Here is a 19693-nt window from a genome sequence, read left to right as displayed (position 1 = left end):
GGAGCAGAGGCTTTGATTCCTGGGTTCCAGGCGTACAGTGAAGCATTCACATGTGTCTAGGAGTGTGTAAAATGGTGTGCTGGCGGAAGGCTCCAGCTTACACCAAAGGCTGTTTCCTCCACAGACCTGAGGATTGGGGGTGGGGGGAGGGGCGGGGGTTGGTTATTGTTGTTTTAAGTATATGAAATGGAAATACATAGTGAATTCCATTGTCATCCCAGCACTTGGAAGGCTGAAGCAGGAAGATTGCCGTGACTTTAAGGTCTACCTTGGCAAGATTAGACTGCAGAGTAAGTTCATCTCTTAAACAAAACAAAAATATCAGATCAACATGCATTGCAGTGTCTCTGAGTACTTCTACCTGTATGACTTGATGAGCCATGAGTCCAACCCAAAAGCGGTAGCTATGCTCTTTCTGCTAGCTTGTTGCACACACTGTCAGCTCCTGTATTGTTTAGAGCGAACCACACAGCACACCCAGCAGGGATTTGGTCAGGTGCTAAGAAACTGGAGAGCTCTTTGTTTTGCTTTTTGTTAACTTATTTGGTTGGTTGGTTGGTTGGTTTTGGTTTTCTTGAGACTGGGTCTTGCTGTGTAGCCAGGGCAGGCATGGAAGAATTTTTGATCTTCCTGCCTTAGATCCCCAAGTGCTGACATTATGGACATGAGTCTACCACCATGCCTGATTTGGAGGTGAGTGGTCTCAGGGATGCTTCCGGCTTCTATAGTCACATTGTATGGCTGGAAAATCCCACATGGGTAACTGCTGGGGAGTGCACAAGGGGCTCACTATAGTGGTGGCACCCTCAGCCAAACTGCTGGTTAGGGCAGCTTGGGGTCACTAGGGAAAACTGACTCAGCAGTGGGTCACTTCGGGAAGAATAATGTCCCCTCAGAGCCACTGAGTTGTGTGCAGTGACCTTGGTGACCTTGGTGTCCTTGGAGCCAGCAATGACCAGCAGCACAGCTTTCCAAGTGGTCTCTGGGACTCTCCTAGAAGGGAAGCTTCAGTTTTTGCTGTCTGGAGGGAAGTTCTCTCTTCTGTTGCTTTTTGGGCTCGTGCCTCTGCCTCTGGGCCCCTCCCACTCCCAGTTTCCCTCTGGTTCCTTCCAGAGACTTGGCTCAGATGTCCCTTCCGCTGGGCAAGTTCCCAGTCTCTGCACCTGGCTTCAGCCCCTCATCTTCCCCAGCTCCTTTTCTTAATTGCAGAGTCCCTTCCTTCCGTCAGCATGTTTTTATTTATCTTTAATTTACCATCTTAACCACGGTGAAGCCTACAGCTCAGTGCCGCAGCCTCCCCCACATGCATCTCGGGAGCTTCTCACATTCTCCACTTGGAACCAGACCAAGAACCTCAACTCCTTATCCCTTAACCCCATCCCTGGTATCCAGGCTTCACTTCTGCGTGTTGATTTATATACCTGTACTTGTATGTCTGTACTCTACTCGGGTCCCTGTTTGTCCTCTTGTGCCTGGCTTCTCTTTGATTGTCCTCAAGGGTCAGGCTTCCTTTCTTTGAAGGCTAAAAGGCATTTGACTGTGTAGAGGAACTGCATTCTTTGTATTCAGTCATCTGAGAGTAGATGTTACTACCCTTTGGCACAGTGAGCCACCCAGACAGGAACATAGCATACATACTTTTTTGTTTACATCCTGGCTTTTGCTCAATGAGGCCAACATGTGGCCAGTACAAGGATTGCTGGAGGTCAGTGTTTTCTGTTTGCAAGACCCTGTCTCTTGCCTACCTGTGACCTTCAAGACCTGGGTTTCAATCTTCATTCAGTATCCCTAGTGGCCTGCCTTGTCCCTCTGTTAGTTTGTTGAACTAACAGGAGAGTCCTCACTCCCAGGACTGAGCAAGAGGATTGAAAGTGCATTGCCAAGTGCTCACCAATAATAACAGCAGCTCAGCAAGCCCGCCCTGGGTGGTAATGAGATGGAGAGAGAGCATGTGGGGGCATCTCCTTAAGGAAGAATTAGGTATGGAAGAAACTTTGCTAGGCCGTGCTGGAGGATGGGGATCCTTCAGGATGTAGAGACACAAACAGTGGCTCACTCACTGTAGCAAGGCAGGGAAGGGACTCCCTAGAGGAGAGGGAAGCAGGACCCTACTGACAGCAGGAACGTTTACTAGTGTGGCCTTGGACTATGTCTTCCTCAGGATCCTGTGAAGTGTGCTTGTTCTCAGGCTGCAGATGATGGAGACAACTCAGGGTGTTAATTTTCTTTCTTTCAAGCTCATGAAAGGCAGAGGCAGAATTCAAAGACTCAAAGCTAGACTGAACTCAGGAGAGGGCTCTGGACTTTGCCCAGGGTGAAGCGCGGCCCTGAGCTGCTTACCCGGGGTGCTTGCTCCCTGACTCGCATTCACTGTTGACCGAGCAGCTGTTAGAGCCTGGCACTGTTGTGGGCCCCCTGGGGGCTCACAAGCTGGTGATGAAGCTACCATATGTAGTGTGTCTTGAAAGAGGACAGGAGAACCTTCTAGACAGAGATGGCTTTAGAAGCATTTCCTAGAGGAGGTGGGGCCAAGGAGAAGATGAAGGCACCAAATGAAGAAGAGCGAACACACGGGCAGCATAGGAAGAGTCAGTGCTTGTACTAGGGAGCTCAAGCAGTCTAGTTGAGGCACCCTAGGCACCATGGAGGTGGACCGGCACTATCTCAGGCAATGCTGAGCAAAGCCTTGCTGTGGTTCATCCACACTTTCTGGGCAGCCCTAATAAGTGTTGCTTTCCCTAAATGCCTGGCAGGGCTGCTGGCGTCAGAGACATGCTGGCCTGAGACCTAGGAGCATGAGCCCATTTCACTTACTGGTCCTGTCCCTTCCTACTCAGGCCCCTGCCTCTGCCCCTGTGATTCCCTGCTTACAAGATGTCCCCACACCGCTGTCCTCAGGTTGGCATACACTGAGTGCCGGCTTATTTCTTTTCATCTTCACCAGATGGGCCTGTCAAGCCCTTTCCTGGCACCTCTGTTCCCAGTGCCTCCCTGCCACTGTGGCCTGCTTGTCCTACTTGGTACAAGGGACATTTTTGGTAACAGAATGCGCTGGCCAGATGGACGTAGGAAGTTGGCTATCCTTTTGTTTTAAGCTATTAGCAAGTGTTAGGAACTCAATCTTGCCATTTACTTTTTGCTTGTACTTACTTGGTGACTGTGGTTTTGTGTAAGACGGGAGGCAAGAGGCTTGCAGATCTGCTGGGAACCATGTATGTAATTACATCAAGACGTATAACAGCAAACACGAAACCAGCATGAACCCAGTATGTGTCCAGCAATGCACACACGTCCTAAACACTCAACTGCAGTCTGTGTATTTTATTAAGGAAAAAATAACCTAAAATTTGCCTTATTTCCCCCCAGCAAAAACCATTGTTGGGATAGGATTATCCCAGCAGCTCTTCCTTCCTTCTAGAACAGTCATCTACTCCAGTGGATTTAGAGATAAAGGAAGAAACGCCTGCTGGGCTTCTCTGTCCCCGTTTTGCCCGTTCTCCGGTTGATGCCTTCAGCGTTGGGTAGACTACCTCTGGAGCAAAGGGATGACCTACCTACTTAAGACGTCCCATCTGGGGGTGTATCTGTCTAGAGTTTTCTCTATCTTTTCCTGGGCCTCAGCAGGAACTGTTTTCCTTGACTGAGGCTTATCCGTCTCTGAAGCGCAGTGGTGAGGCGAGCGTGGAGGGCCTCCTGAACCAGCTCATCCTGGAACACCTGCAGCTGGCACCTCTGCAGTGGGGTGAGTACCATGGCACCTCTTGCTTCTGGGTGGGTGGGCAACATGGCGTCATAATGGCCACCTTGGGAAATCACAGAGTTCACCTCACTTTGTGCTGCCTCTGCCGGCAGGCAGCTCAGTACTCAGGTAGGTCTCACCAGACCCTCCTCTCAAATGGCAATTGAGTTTGGAAATGTTTGTAGCCCTTAGCTATGTGGAGTGGGTAAAGGAAACAAGGGCATAGCTTCCAACTTGCTCTTCCTTCATGTTCCTGGGCTGAGCGTTACAAGCTCCTGTTCTGGGGTATAGACGGTGTATTTGGTGAACTCCTTATCTCATCTTGGTACTCATCCCACAAGAGGCTACCGTTACTCAACAGCCTGCTGCTGGGCCTTTGTGTTCCTCTACAGTCCTGGACACTACCCATTCTCAAGTCTTTCTAAGTCATACTCAAAGGTAGCTTGCGGACAGATATACCTGAGTCTTGGTTGCAGTGATGGTTGTCTTGCTATCTGCAAGTGATTTGTTCAGATTGTCTATTGAGAACAGCTATGAACAGTCATGTGCAATCTTTTTCTTCTTTCTCTCTATTCAGGAAATTGTTTTGCCCCCATCTTAAACTCTTCCTAATGTCTATGTAGGACCATCCACTTCCCAGAGATTCTATGGGAGACTCTTCAGGCATTCAGCGTCCTTAGAAGTCAGAAGTCAGAAGTCAGAAGAAGGCCTGCTTAGTAGGGGTAACATGCCATGGTTTGAGGGCCACATTTCCCACAACTGGTGAACAACCAAGAACAACCAACCATCTTTCAATGCTCATTCTTGGAGAGATTGAGGGTGCCGTGTTGGGCATTATGCATGGTTCAGGGAAGAGGTTAGCCATTTGGATGTGACATTTTCTTCATAATTGGCAGGAGGGTCAAAGTGCCATTATTAAAGCTTTGTCTGAGAAGCAATACTTTGAAAACCCAATGACAGTTTCATTAGGTGGCTGTCATATCATTGTGACGCTTGGGGTATGTCACTGTGCCCCCAAAGCCTGTTCACTAGTATATATGACCATATCATTTTACTTCATTGAATTGCTGGGCAGCTCAGTGGGCTTGAATGGTGTATCATAACCATGCTTTCTGTGTGAGGCATGCTAGAAATAGAGGTTGAATGGTGGGTTTAGTAACCACAGCAGTCATTCTCAGAATCTGTTTCTGTCATCATACTAAGGCTTAAGCTAGATTCCATAAGTCAACCAGTGAAATTGAAATAATTCTTCCATTCCTACATCTATGTTACTCTAGGGGAACTCTCGAGGGAAAGAGCTTTGACTTGCTTCAATGCTTGCAATGAACTGTGATCATCCCTGGCAGGACCCCAGGAGGGTTCTTGGGAGATTGTCAAGCCTCATCTGCTTTGTGCTTCAATCTATCATAGGCTAGTTCTGTTCTTCTTACACGTTGAGAAAATCTGGGTTGGCAATTTTGAGCATGTGTTACATGCTTACCAGCATGTGGCCAGATACATGAGTACTGACATTTATGTAGAACAGTATCTGGCTTTTGGAAGTTATGCTAAGACTCGAATGTGTCTCAGCTGAGGCCTGCAGGGGTTGTTTGTGAGGGGAGGAGTCAGATGAAGTCACAGAGGGATGATGTTCCTGGTCTTAGAAGAGTAAGCCATTGGCAGAGTTGATGCATCTTCAATGTTGGAAAACTCAAGTGGTCTTTGACTACCAGAAGCCAGGCTGTGTGATGGAAGACAAAAGAAAACCACCGTTGTCTACTGTTCTCACAGCTGGTCGTATACTGCCTCGTGTTTGTCTCCCAGGCTGCCAGTGACATATGATGGGGAAGTGTCTTCATCCCACTTTCAACCCATTTATCTCCTGCTATATCAGTCATCTGTACAGAGAATCTCACTTGTAGAGTCAACTAGCTCAGACCTATAACCAGAGTCCTGGGGATGATCTCAGCTCTTATGACTTAGACCCTCAGGACTCCACATGGCTTCCCTAGGGTCAGACCACTCCGGCTGTTCCAGGCCTGAGCAGTGAGAGTCCTTAGAAAAGACTCCCACAGTCTACTTTAAAAGAAACAAGTTGTGGTTTTGAAGTAATGGCTTTCCAAGTGTGTATCTCAGCTGCTTGGCAAGGAGGTAAGACAGTGTGGTGAGCTCCAGTATCCTTGCACACCTGCATCTCCCTTTGTAGGAGGGAATTGTATAGGGCTTGGCCACGTTCTGGTACGTCTCACCTGGCTCTGAACCACTGTGAGAAGGAGCAGATCCAAATTAACACAGCTCCTTTTCTCTAAGTTTTGATTTTCTCATGGTATTAATTGTGAATGTCATCTATTCTCAAACTAGAATGCAAAAAACCCAAACAAGCAAACAGAAAAAGAAAAAAGAAGGAAGAAAGAAAAAGAAAGGAAGAAGAAGAAAGAAAAAAGTTAGGTAAAGAGAAATGAGCCCTCTTCTATCCCCAAACAACCTCTATTTTAGTTTTGTACATTTCCAAGTCATTTTGTGATTCCCGGGTTTTAATTTTGTTTATATAAATGACTATGCCATTATTGTACCTTCTTATCCTTTTTCAAGCTTGACAAAAACATAAACAGTTCCCACATTATAAACAAGCCTTACACATATTGTTAAAGGCCAAGCCATTCATCAAATGGAGAGAAGATAATTTAATACTTGTTCTTTGGTGAACATGGAGATCTCTCTCAAAATGTTGGTTTTTTATTTTGTGGATTTTTTTTCCATAATAGATGTTATGTGCCCCAGTTTTTACCCTGAGCCTTTTCTGTTTTGGAGGGCTACAGGTTTGATGTGGATTTCCAAAAGTTGCTGGTGCTTTAGAGGGTCTTGACAGAGAGCAAAGCCAAGCCATCAACATCTATCTATGCTGGTGACAACAGTGTCAGGCACAGGCATACATGGGCTATTGGTCAGGTTCTCTGTGCCTCAATTTCCTCATCTTCAATGCCAAGGGGCCAACTCCTCTTTGTGCAAGGAGTACTGTCATCCCAGAGGAGAGAGGCCACCCGAGCATCAGACTTGTTCCTATCTTCGCTGTAGAGAAAGGGAGGTGGCATGCAGATGTCACTGTTTGCCCACATCCTGGTGTGTGCTAGCCATAGACCTGAGCTGCAGTGCTCCATCTGCAGAGGATCTGCAGCAAAGTAAGACTCCAGGAAAGCCAGGCCACAGGCTGGGCCAGACTCACAACAGGGCACTGAATCCAGGAGGAAGCTGCTGTTTCCAAGATGCTGTTTCTTAGTCTGTTAGTGCCTTGGAACTCATTTCAATCCCCCGCCCTGGTCTCTGTCTCTGTCTCTGTCTCTGTCTCTGTCTCTGTCTCTGTCTCTGTCTCTCCCTCCCTCCCTCCCTCCCCCTCTCTCACTCTCTCTTTGTCTGTCCCTTTTCTCCCTCCCTCCCCTCTCTCCCACTCTCTGTGTCTGTCTCTCTGTCTCTCTCTGTGTGTGTGTCTGTTTGCATATACAGACTAATCTGGTCCTTTGTGAAGGAAAGAGGAGAGGGAGGGGGAAGCGGAGGGGGAGGAATGGACCCATCAGCCCCTTGTAGAAAACAGTGTGCTGTCTGGCTGTCTCCTCTGAAGACCATCTTCTAGGCATTTTCATAGATACCCAGTGGTGGTGACTAATGGGCTAAGCTGTTTGCCGCACTGATTGGAATGTCCCACTGCTGTGCCACCTACTACCTCCTCCCTCCACTGATTCTTTTCTCTGTAGAACTCTGTGTCTTCTGAGGTTCCGCAGTGATTGTTCTGTGCTGTCTCTCTGGGGCTGCAGTGAATACAGATCAGGGATGCATTGCATCGTGAAGTGGGTATTTCCAGTTCTCTGTATTCAGGCAGTCTTCATGCAGATACACATGTGTGCGGAGCTCTTAACTGTACCCTGAGGGCAGCAACTAGGAGCAGGAATAGATAGTGCCAGTCTAGGTAGCGGCAGACCCTGGGGACTTCCCTGAGGGACACTGCCCTGCCTTGCCTCTAAGAACATGTGACTCCCTCACATTTGCAGAGAATAGTTCAGGGCCCCAGCTCTTTGTCACATGCATTTCTTAAGACCTGCACAGGTCCCCAAGGTCATCATTACTATTCTTTTGGACAAATAGTAATGGACTCAGAGGGGCCAGTTCTCCCTCAGGTCATGTTAGATACAGATCAGGGCTGTATGGGTTGATGGATTTATCTAGTCCTTCAACCAAAACCATTGCTTCATAGTAGGTGTTTCTGTGTGTGTGCTGGGAACCCACCCCTGCCTAGCAGACATCTTTCTATCGAGGGACAGGAGACCCAGGTTGGTCCTCAAATTATTTGATCACATCCTGTTGTATGCTAGCCTGGGAGCTGGCATAAAGTGTTCTGGAAGCAACAAAAAGGCAGAGCGGTAGCTGGATCCCCAGTCAAGCTACTGAAAATGAGGCAGCAGTCTACCGGGGATGACCATGAACCCCAGGGATACCAACATAACTCATGCCTCCTTGGGAGCAGAGCACCTGAAAGGTGGCTGTGGAGCCAGCCTTCTGTGTCTCCCCCTCCAAAGGTGCCCTGCATTTAATCAGTGTCTTAGGTAGGGTTCCTAGTGCTTCCATGACCAAAAAGCAAGTTGAAGAGGAAAGGGTTTATTTGGCTTACACTTCCATGTCACTGTTTATCACCAAAAGAAGTCAGGACAGGAACTCAAACACAGCAAGAACCTGGAGGCAGGGGCTGATGCAGAGGCTGTGGAAGGGTGGTGCTTACTGGCTTGCTCCGTCTGCTTTCTTATAGAACCCAGGACTACCAGCCCAGGGATGGCACCACCTACAATGGGCTGGGCCCTTCCCCCCTTGATAATTAATTGAGAAAATGCATTATAGCTGGATCTCATGGAGGCATTTCCTCAAGGGAGGCTCCTTCTTCTCTGATGAGTCTGGCTTATGTCAAGTTGACACACAAAACCAACCAATACAGCCAGCATCATATAGAATCTGAGTCCCAGGTGTGCTGGGCACTTCCTCAGCTTTTGTAACCTCTGATATAATTCCCAATTCCCCAGCCCTGCTTCATGAAAGGCAGACCCTGTCACTATCCCATCGTCCTGCGCACTCTTAGCTCAGGAATCTTGCATGGCCATGTTCACACAGAGAATGGTAGGACGGGGACTACAGCAGCTCTGACTTGGTCATACACATCCTTTCCTCACCTCTGTCCATCCCGCTCCCACCCACTGTTGCCTGTGTTGCTTTTATACTCTGTGAATACCAGCAGAGGATGGGAACTGCATACCTGCTGTTGAATTAACAGGAACAATAAGCCTTCAGTACAACTTATGAATGAGTGCATGAATGAATGAACAAATGAGGATATACTCCCTTCCCTGGGTGAAAGGCTGTGTTCCCACAGACCAGAACATACAGGGCTGTCCCTCCAGGTCTGCGCAGAGCAGACTCTTCAAGCCCTCTGTCAGATTCTGTGGGGATGGATTTAATTGTGACGGTAGCATTTCTGGCAGTCCCTCATTGAGCCTGCTGCCACCTAGTCACAGCGAGCTCAAGGGAACTGAGGCTGCCAGTCTACACTGGTGCTAATTAGCACAGATAGAAATCAAACCCAGGTCTCCGTGGGTTTCTTAGTTCCTGAGTTTCACGTGACTCAAAGCCAGGGAGAGCTCCTATCCTCACTGCTGAGCCGTTGGAGCTGGTAGCATCCCGGGATGCTGGCATTCATATGCCTCCCACTGCCTTACATCTACATACAGCAAAGAGCCCAAGGGAAGATGGGTCTCTCTTGATGTGTAGTACCTTTGCCCACATCAGGCAGGCCAGGCCATGTGTGAGTAAATGGCTTACTCATTCAAGTGCAAGGCCCTTCCCATTGGTCAATACTTACCTTCCAGGAAACAGGACTTTCTTGATCATGTTTCTTGCAGTCTACAGGCCACACTGGCTACTTTGTATCCCCTTACCTATAGCTGTGTGGACCAGGTGAGCTACTCTCCTTTCAGATGAGAACCTGGGATGCTTCTGTTTCCTAGCCAGTAAGCCACAGAGTTTAAATTAAACCCAGGACTTCAGCCTGTGTCATGTTGTCCTAGGTGTGCTGTGCTTCTTAAATAAGAAAGCAAGTCTCAAGATATATGACATGCTAAAAATAAGCGAGCAAGATTTCAGTCTTTCTCCAGTTTTCCCATTACTTCTGCACAAGATAAAAAGGAAAGAAATAACCCCTGGCATTTCCATCTTGCAGAAAAATTTATCTCTGTGGATTTCACAACCTTTTGAAACCCTTGTAGTAGAGGACTTAGAGGGAAAAATATAGGCTCTGGATAAAGATAAGGATAATTGGATGGGATATCTGCACACAGGTCAGCTGGACTCACTGTACCAGAGAATGGAATCTCTTGTTCTTGGATGTGTCATAGAAGGACAGCAAAGAAGAGAGCCTCGGGTGCCCACTGGTGTGCCGAAAGTCCTGTCAGGAAGCTCATCAAGGAGAGCCACGAATCCACTGGCCGTCAGCAGTGAGGGCACTAAACAGGTCCTTGTAGGGAAGCCTGTGTACATGGCTTATGCACAGTTGAGAACCCTGCAGAGCCTGGGCAGTTAGGAACTGTGAGTGAGAAAATAATCACATCATGAAAGGGCCAGAGGGAGGGTAGCAGTTGGCTGGCTAGCAGGTGCCAGCTTCCCCATGCCTTCTTCCCTCATGATATCTAAGATGGCCCAACTCTCTCAATTATCTGCTGTTGAAGGAGTTTTTCCCCCCTGTTTGGCTTGTCCCTAGTCTCTCCTACAATCATCTCTGTAGGACTAATGGCCTTTCCTGGTCTCAGAGCCTACATTAGCCTAGGATGAGCCTAGAGACCAGAACCTGTGCCACAGACTCCCAGGTTCCGTGGGGCTGCTCTTAGCTTCTTCCCCCTGCTCTGTACATGGGCCCCACACTATCCACTCTACAATGTTGACTTCTACACATAGTGGACTGAATTGTTTGACAGAGATGTCCATCTTCATTCATACACACTTGTGACAGATCAGGCCGTACCAGCCATTCTGCAATCCCCTGGGTCCTGAGGGCAGTCATCACTCCTGCTGCCCCATGGTCAGAATCCAGGATTACTCAGCACACATGGAAGTGGATAATATGGTTTGTGGGGTTCCCCCTGGATTATAGAGGTGCGGTGGGATCCTAAGAAGGCAAATAATCTCAGTGAGAGAGACACAGCCCTCTCCACAGAAGCACAGCCGGCTTTTCCCCATGCCTCTTCCCCTTTTCCTAAATTGTGAAAACCCCAGTATCTCTGTGAACTTCTTCCCTGCTCCCACACACTGGCTGGGCATCAGTGCAAGCACTGGGGCCAGGCCTTGCACATGGATGTATATTCACTGCCGTGTCAACCATGCTTTTGTGGACTCTTCCATCTCTAAACTCTTCTGAAAGTCCTGAGGGCATCTACGGAGGATGTGCTCTGGGCACAGGCCCAGGTTCAATTCCTGCCTCCTCACTTCACTTACTACTTCACTTACTAGAAGAAGATGCCCATGATCTCTCCCTTGGTGACCATGCCAGATGGTCCTTGTTTTGCAGGCTGCCCAGAGCCTTCATATAACTTGGCTGGGATGACATTTTCCATCACTGTTACCCATGGGCACCCTGACATGCTCAGCCAGCTGTTGGGCTTGTCCCAAAATTTCCCACCAGGATATCAAATCTACACCTTCCAATCCCTTTAGCCAGGCTGTGTGACAGCCTAAAGCTGTTCCCGTATGACTGTGCAGTCAAGTGTCAGGATGTGGCTTCCACAGGGAGGGAAGAAAGCAATCAATCGGAGATGTGGCTGGGGTTGGGGGCTGTCCTCCCTAGGGACATCAAGGGAGTGGCCAAGCTGAAGCACAGGAGCAAGCAGAACACATGAGGAGGAGTCCAGGGACATGACCAGATGAGTTCATGTCCCTGTAACTGCCGGTGCCACTGCCCTCACCTGTAGTGAACTCAGGAGGCAGCAGACTTGGACTCTGATCCCAGCTTTGAGTGAGTGTCTTGACCTGAGACCCAGAGCGGTGACTTGAGGATTCAAAGTCAGAAGTAAATGTCAGACTCATTTCTCCCCTTGACCTCACAGACATTGTTTAGCCTCGGCGGTCCACGTAGGTGAGATTGGGGGTCTGCAGTGGCCCGATGGAGCTGTGTCTAGACTTCACAGAAGAAGTGTTGGTGGGCATCCTCGTGGTCCAGTCCCTGGGCTCGGGAAGTGAACTTCCTCAGGGTATGCATGGGTGGAGAGTGGAGCCGTCGTGGGTTCTGGGGCTGCTGGGGCTGCAGCACCTGTGGCTCACTTCTTTGCTTGGTCCTGCCGGGAGGCAGCAGGAACAGCACTGGCCTCAGGGTGCAAGGCCTGTGTCCTGATTTTACTGCAGGTAAGAGAAGTCCCAGCAGAGGCAGCATTATCTGTTGCTGTAGGAGGAATTCCTCTTCAGTGCTGACTGTATAGGTACCACACTCCCTTCTTTCCTGCATTCTTGTACCCTCTTTCTTGCTATGGGATCAGGAGAAGTCTGGGCTCTGGTCCTGTCTTCTTGGTGCTCAAAGTTGGTCCTGCTCATCGCAGGGGGAGACGAGGACTAGGAAGGCTGGATGCTGTTTGGGCACCGGAGAAACACCTAGTGTTATAGAGCTCTCCCCTCCATAGTAAATGCAGTGGAGTCTATGCCTTTTCTTGTGGAGTAAACAGGTCAGTGTATCTTTGCCGGGATGCTTGGAGCCATTTGCAACCCTAATCATGTGCTAAAGAAGAGACCACTGTGTGCCTACTGTGTGGTGACTGGGTGTTTTACTCCAGGGGAACAGCCCAGATGTCATTTTTTTTTTATGTCTTCAAGGTTAGGGCAGAAGCCTAAGAAGTATGTGAGTCCTTGCACTGTGTGCTAGTGGGCTGGGAGCATCAAGCAGGCTTAGTTCTTGACCTCATAATGCCTCATGCTCCTGGTCTACTTCTGGTACTTGGAATATGTTACAGAGCAGGGAGCAAGGCTAGAGAGAGCCTTTAAAGTTCTGATGCTTAATTTCTTGAGAAAGAGAGAAGATTAGGGAGCAACCATTTGCCGACATAGACTGAGGTAACTGGAACTCCTGTGGAACAGCCCCTCCCCATCTGGGGAACCCAGAGAGGATCTGGTCCTTGAAGGAATGCTGGCATCCTGGCTACTTTGAAGCCAGACCTTGAGTCTGACAAGACACTTCAAAGGTTTAGCCCCTGACCTTTCCCAGGCAGTTCCTGATGACATCTCTCTCTCAGGGCCCAAGGTTGGCACTTCATCACTGGGCAGCAGCTTGGAGCCAGGAGCTAAAAAAAAAATGGCTAAGTAGGCTTCACCCACTGTGCCATCTTAGCAGAAGATATGCCCCTCACCTTGAAAACGTTTCTAGGTCGTCCCAAGAAGAACAGTGTATAGATCCTGGTGGGGTGGCAAAGAGCACCCTCATTTATGCCACAATGGATGCCCAAGAAGAGCTGTGGCTTTGGCTTATCCTATCTTTATTTTGCAATCTTAACCTTGAAAAGCCTCAGTTTCTGAATCTGTAAAGTGGGCATGATCTTACTTTATGCCACTAAGAAGAAATGATGTAATCCATGTGAGATAGCCATTTAGTTCAGGTACCTGGTGAATGTTATACTCAGACAGGGGTATTAATTCTAGCTTGGGTCAGAGGCTCTTAGGGACCTAGCAACAGCGTTTTTCTCTCTCCCAGAGCTGGCCCTGCCCAGTCAGTAGAAGTGCTGAGTGTCTCTGGGACAGTGAGCAGTTGGAATTGCTGCTTCTGCAAGTCAGAGCCTAGTCACGTCTGCCTCTTGCTGAGCTGGGTCAGGTATGGAGCTGGTAAACAGACAACACCCGAGAGAGAAAAGAAGTGAGGACTCAGGAGTGGGTGTGTGGATATTTGGGTGAACGTCTGGAATGTTCCCTGTCCACCCTCACCACTTCACCCATGCTTTCTCCCTCTCCACTGTCCGCTGCCAGAGATTTCCTGGCAGGTGGCAGGTGTTGCCGTGGGTTGAATAAGCAGCAAGCTTGTCCACGCACACTGGGACTGTTCTAGCTACAGCTGTTCACGAGTTGGGAAGCCCAGGACTTCATTTGCCCGCAGAAAGCTAGGTGCTTTGCTGTTGCTCTGCGTTCCAGGAGAACCCAGGGCTGTGACATGTGGAAGAATGTGACTGCAGGGTATTTCCATGGATACCTTGTGTTTGCTGGATAGGCTGTGTGATCCTGGCACTGGGCTTTCACTAGCCTGGATGTCACTTGGTCCCTTTTGTGTCTTACAAATGAGTTGGGGCAAAAGCCTAGCAAGAGCGTAAGTCCTTGCACCTTGTACTAGTAGGCTGGGAGCATCAGGTAGCCTTAGTTCTTGACCTCATGGTGCCTTATGGTCCATGTCTACTTCTGGAGCTTCAGCTGTGCCAGAGAGCAGAGGGGAGGACTTGATGAGTTCAGTCCCCAATGCCATCTCATCCTCTTGATCCTAGAAATTCTCTGATGCCCCTCTTCCAGGATATACAGATGTCCTCAGGAATCAGGCCTCTGACAGAGATGGGTGTCATCAGTCCCTAGATTGCTCTAGGAAGTCAGATTCATTCTAGTCCCCCAATATTGTTTTTCCAACCTGTTCCTTGATCTGTAACCCAGAAAGAGTCTGCAGACTGTGTCTCCAAATTCCCAAAGCTGAAAATACTAAAAATATGTCAGGGAGGGAGGTTTCCTCACTGCACTCCAGAGCCACCATGGAGGAGGTAGTCTAAGGAGAGGGCTCACACCAAGCTCTCCCACTCTATTACTACTCTGTAATCTCTAATAGAGTCCTGGGAAGAAGGGAACAACATTCCCTGTTCACAGTACTGCCCAGAGCTGGGGCACCTGCTCAGGTTGGACCGCAGGCCGGAGGAAAGCCAATGTGAGGAGCGAGTTACCTCAGGATGTGCATGCTTTGATCCACGCCCCTCTGCCTCACTGTTACTGCAAGAGTAGAGAGTAGGGGCTCCGTCTTCACCTCCAGGAGCTACCAGTCTTAGTCACTGCATAAACTGTGTGCCAGTGACTTCTGTCTTAGCTTGGCTCTGAGCTTGGATATCTAGAGAGATGCCGCCTGCTTGCTAAGCCACCCTGATGCTCACCCCAAAGAATCATTCATTAGTGTTTCTCCGAGAGAGGGTGACTGGTAGCTTGTCTACCAAGAGTCAGCTGATAATATTATTCCAGGGGTTCCAGGCCCCTGCCTCTGAAGGATTCCTTTTAGGTCAGGAGCAGAGTCTTGTTTCTGAGCGACAGTATGGTTCGCAGATGAGCTGGCTTGTGCATCCCTGAATCTCCCTGTCTAGGAGTATAATGTGGCCCCCAACATGCTACTGATGTCACTGTCACTTGCAAGGTATAGATGATGAGATTTGGATAGAGGGAAGTGGCCATAAAGTTCAGCAGGTAGCACTGTGCCACCACAGGGCTAGGCAGAAACTGTCAGAGTCTTAAGCAGCTGGCCCCATGAACCCAGGCGATCACCTAACACTAACAGACCAGTGTTTTGCTGTTCCCCATCTCAATCCTGACAGTTTATGGTTCTCTGGGCCTGTCCTAATTTTGAATCATCTTGGATCCTGGCTGGGATTTTGGCTCCATGTTGTACCTGGTTGTCTCCTGTGGATATTTGTGGTAAGGGTTCTCACCAACTCCTAGACAGGACCAAGGATATCAGGTCATGATAGAAAAGCCTGCTTCAGGAATCCACACAAGAGCTGTGACTAATGGTTGCACTACCAAAGGGCCAAAGGCCAGTAGCCCATAAGCCCTTGTTTCAAACTGAGAAGGTGGATAGTTAGGCAGGTGTGTTTTCTCGGGGTGTCTGCAAGTCAGCATGCATCCCATGTGGGTTCCTGTGTCCACTTGGCACCCTCTCTGGTGAGTTGTTTGGAGTCCCTGTCACTGCCATAGGCTTGGACCCAGCTAGAGGTGACTGTCAACAAGTGTGTGAGACCTGAAGAAGAGACGAGCACTAACCAGGGGGGTGTCTATGACAGTGGTGCCATGCCCACATGATCATAATGCTGGACTTTTCTCATAGGGCGACTGTTGTAACTGCTGCTACCCGTGGCCTCCCCCTGGGGCTCAGAGGTCTTGTAATCCCTCACAGAAACACAGCGGGGCAGGAAGAGGATTCAGAACCCTTGTGGGTGGCTTGAAATGTTCCCCTTTGCTGAGGAGTGCTTTGCACAGGACCTGGCAAGGATCAGGTTGCCCCAGGGAATATTTAAGGATGTGGAGGGGTAGGGGTTGAGCAGAGCCCAGTTCTACTGTCTCAAGGGTAGAGTGGGGCTGTTAGTGTGCTGTCTGGTAGCTGAGGCCTGGAGTGATGCCAGCCCTGCAGATTCTGACTCAGGAAGAGGACTGCAGCTCTTGATATTCTAAAGCCATGTGGGAAGAAGAGTGTTGGCAGTGCTCAGCGTGTCGAGATTTCTGCACCCAGGACTCCTTGTAAAACCTTCCCAGGGCCTGGGCAACATGTTGGAAAATGAGTTTTCTCCCGTACCATGCTTGCATGCAGAAGCGTGGTCAGATGCACTCACCATCCCAGCTCCCATGTTGCATTTGGCCAGATCATGCAGTGAACCCAACTCCTCCAAGAACTAAGACTACCGATACACACCCTTTATACATTATAGATAGGTACATATAATTACAGGTGTGCACATGTGATCATTGCACGTACATGTGACAGTGCAAAATATTGTTGCATTTGTTTATTTATCTACAAGAAAACCTCAAAGCCTCAAAGCCAAAGCAAGAGTTCTTTGCATCCTATGTAACATGGCCCGCTCATTGTGGTCTTTGGCTTCCCACCTATAGGGGGCTTCTGCCTCAGAATGACATGTGGTGCCCTGCACCTCCTCCCCATAATGCAGGCCCAATTCTCCACAGCTCCCGACCACTACTGGCTTAGGAGGAAATGGCCACAGCACTTTCAGGCCTTAGATCTGTGGGGAGCTGAGGGGTTGGAGCCCTGTTCATTTGCACCTCCGCTTATTCCTTCTACACTTGCTTACCTGTCCCATAAGCATTTACTGAGTGCCTACTCTGTGCCCTCTGCTGCTGACCCTGCAGGAGCCAGTCTTCCCTCTTTCTCCCAGTTTCTCCTCTCTGCATAGCAGGTAATGTGGAAGCTACTGAATCATGCCCTGTCATGACTGTGAGAGGGGTCACAGGTCCCACAGGCAGAGAGCTGCATTTTCTAGCTCTTTCTAAAAAAAAGAAAGTGCTTCTGAGTTGACAATTACCCATCCCCCACTTGCAGTCTCATGGGGACCCTAATACAGGTATTATCCTGGTACCCAGGAGGCTGGGTGATTTATAGACCTCTACTCCTGCCACGGGGACCTCATGGTAGGTGCTAAATAAAGAAAAACTGGAGCAAGGCTGGCCTGGGAGCCAGAGCCTTCCCAGAAGTGCCTACTTCCGAGGAAGCCCAGACTCAGAATCATTTGCAGAGACCAATTATGAAGCAAGAAGAACAATGTGTGGCCTGGTTGGCAGCTCACACAGCAGCATGGAGGAGGGAATAGCTTCCTCTACTCATCCAGGAGAAACTCAGCTTGTAGCTTTCTCTCCTTACATTCCAGCCATGTAGCACTCCACTGCACAAAGGGTAATGAATTTATGTTTGTGTGATATTTATGACAAACTCATACCTACCACTGGGGTCCCTAGCCAACCCCAGGTTACTGGTGAATTTCATGGAACTGACATTGACCACCCCACCCCAGAGGGACCAGACACCTTGGTCTGTGGGTCATGCTTCTTGGCAATGAGTAAATGTCTTGAGTTCCAGCTGACGTTCTGCAGTGTTGGATGTCGTTCCCATAATTACCATCAGTGCCTCTGCAGCTCCAGGAGAGAGCCATACAATGGACTCTGTTCTCCACCTCATGAACATGGGGATTCCTATGAGCAGCAAGTCTGTAAGTGCAGAACCAGAGCTGAAGAAGACTGTGGGCACCGATGGAGAATTCACCACTGGCTTGCCTGGCACTCTCTAAGCAGTTTGCCATACCGTGAAAGATGGCAGCCCTTGGCATGGCGGGTGGGGGTCAGGGGTCCTACCTGAGGGACAGTCTCTGTTTCTTAGCATGTTGCAAGGCAGACCTGCCAAGAACATCTGAGAAAAGCAGAGCCTGCTTCTTAACCAAAAGCCATCACCCCATTCCTGGACACAGTCCAGCCAGTGTTCTCTAGGCAACCATGCTGCTTGCAGCCTAATGACTCTCAGTCTCCTTTGGGCACCAGCTCAGTTAACAATGAAGTCACTCTGTGCAGTCACCACATATGCTCCAAAGATCATCAAGTGTAAATATTTCCAACAAGGTCCATGGGAAGTCCTGTTTCTTCCTGACTCATTTCCTCACTGAGCATTCCCTTTTGGTTGCACAGTACTGTGCAGTCTTTTCAAGCTGCCTCTGTGCACCCACATCATCTGTCTGCCTAGGCTTTCCCTGCAGGACCAGTAGCTGTGCACGACCAGACCAGAGTCCTGCCTCCTGGGACAAGGTATTTTCCAAGAAAGTGGTCACTCGTGTGTCACCATTACATGGTGTCTAGAGCAAAGGCAGAGAAAAGGACCGGGGCATCTCTGAGTAACCTGAGTTGAGAGGAGGACGAGTCAAGGGAGCACAGTTGCTTTGGTCTGAGTAAGGTCAAGTTCAGATGCCCTACAGGGTTCCCTGGCCATGGCACGATGCTTCTGCTCATATGGGGCTTTGTTCATATCTCTCCTCAGAGTTTATCACATTCCTGCACAAGTTCCTCTACCATCCAAGAGGTTGGGGCTAAGTGAGAGGAGTCAAAACACTGGGTCAGGACTGTGGGGCTATAGTGGTGCCTGGCTTAGTCGCCTGAATAGCCAAGGTGGCCACTGCAGAACTGGGCAGTGACTGAGGTCATGCATGGAAGAGGACAGAGTGCTTTCCTAGCATATGTGAGGCCCTGGGTTCAATCCCCAGCACCATAGTTTGTCGTCGTCATCATTATTGTCATCATCGCTAGTGATGGACACTCAATGCCAGTCATGTCCACTTTTGGACATCACAACACAACACTGTCATCTCCAAAGTTCACACTCATGAGTAGATGAGATGGAATTAGGAAAAAATGCAATTAAAAAATCCCCCTTAAGTAAGTTTATGATTTTGTTCAGTCACTATCACAGCTGTCTATAGCCATCTATAGCCTAGGAGTCATCAGCTGAATGCTGCTGCTACCTTAAGCCTCAGGGATTCTAGAGTCTGCTCACTCACATGCGTCTTCTCAGTCCTCTGTCCTAAGCCTAAGGGATTCTAGAGTGCATCTTCTCAGCCCTCTGTCCTAAGCCTAAAGGTTCTAGGGTCTGCTTCACTCTTGTGCATCTTCTCAGAGCCCTGTCCTCATTTGGTCCATGTAGCTGATGAGAATGCAGGTGCCAGATTATTTGAGTGACAGCCTGGTCTCCAAAAAGGCTGGTGAAGGGCCTCCAGTGTTGTTGGGATTTGGTTTAACTAGCAGGAAAGAACAGAAAGGTTCTAGGAGGACCATGAAAATGAGAGCATCAGGCCATCTTCTGGACAAGGTCCCAGAACCTCCAGGATAGTGGACATTGGTGCCAAGCCAGAGCGCAGCAAGCTGGAGCAGCAGATGGCTGAGATAAGTCTCCACAGGATGACCCAGAAAAGCCTCCTCACCCCTGGCCTGTTTTCACTCTCTGGATGGAGCCTGCTGGTTCTGCCTCAGGGACTGTGAGATTTATCAAAGCAGAGGCCACAGGGCATGTAGCTTAGCTCCAGAAATGTTCACCCTCGTGGTGTCCCCCCTGATGATACTTACTGAATATGCACATGCAGGGATATAACCCAGAATACATGCTGGACCCACCAGACAATTGTAAACAAAACCCAT

The 19693-nt window shown here is 49.1% G+C and overlaps 1 protein-coding gene across 9 annotated transcripts in view; it reads left to right on the top strand.

Annotated features, from left to right (window-relative positions):
• Trappc9 (trafficking protein particle complex subunit 9) overlaps nt 1–19693 on the top strand; it is a 475208-nt gene that overhangs the window by 375599 nt on the left and 79916 nt on the right. For 2 of the 9 annotated variants that reach the window (XR_015624092.1, XR_015624091.1), the window contains one exon: nt 3703–3742. Coding sequence is in view for 2 of the 9 variants with exons in the window: in NM_001034156.2 (NP_001029328.1) it covers nt 3652–3742 (91 nt within the window). In the remaining 7 variants the exon portion in view is untranslated. 9 annotated transcript variants of the gene reach the window in all.

Source organism: Rattus norvegicus, chromosome 7 (genome assembly GCF_021556685.1).
Source record: "Rattus norvegicus strain SHRSP/BbbUtx chromosome 7, alternate assembly SHRSP_T2T, whole genome shotgun sequence".
Classification (NCBI taxonomy): Eukaryota; Metazoa; Chordata; class Mammalia; order Rodentia; family Muridae; genus Rattus; species Rattus norvegicus.
Note: the sequence above shows the minus strand (reverse complement) of the source record. Positions and strands in the feature narration are given on the sequence as shown.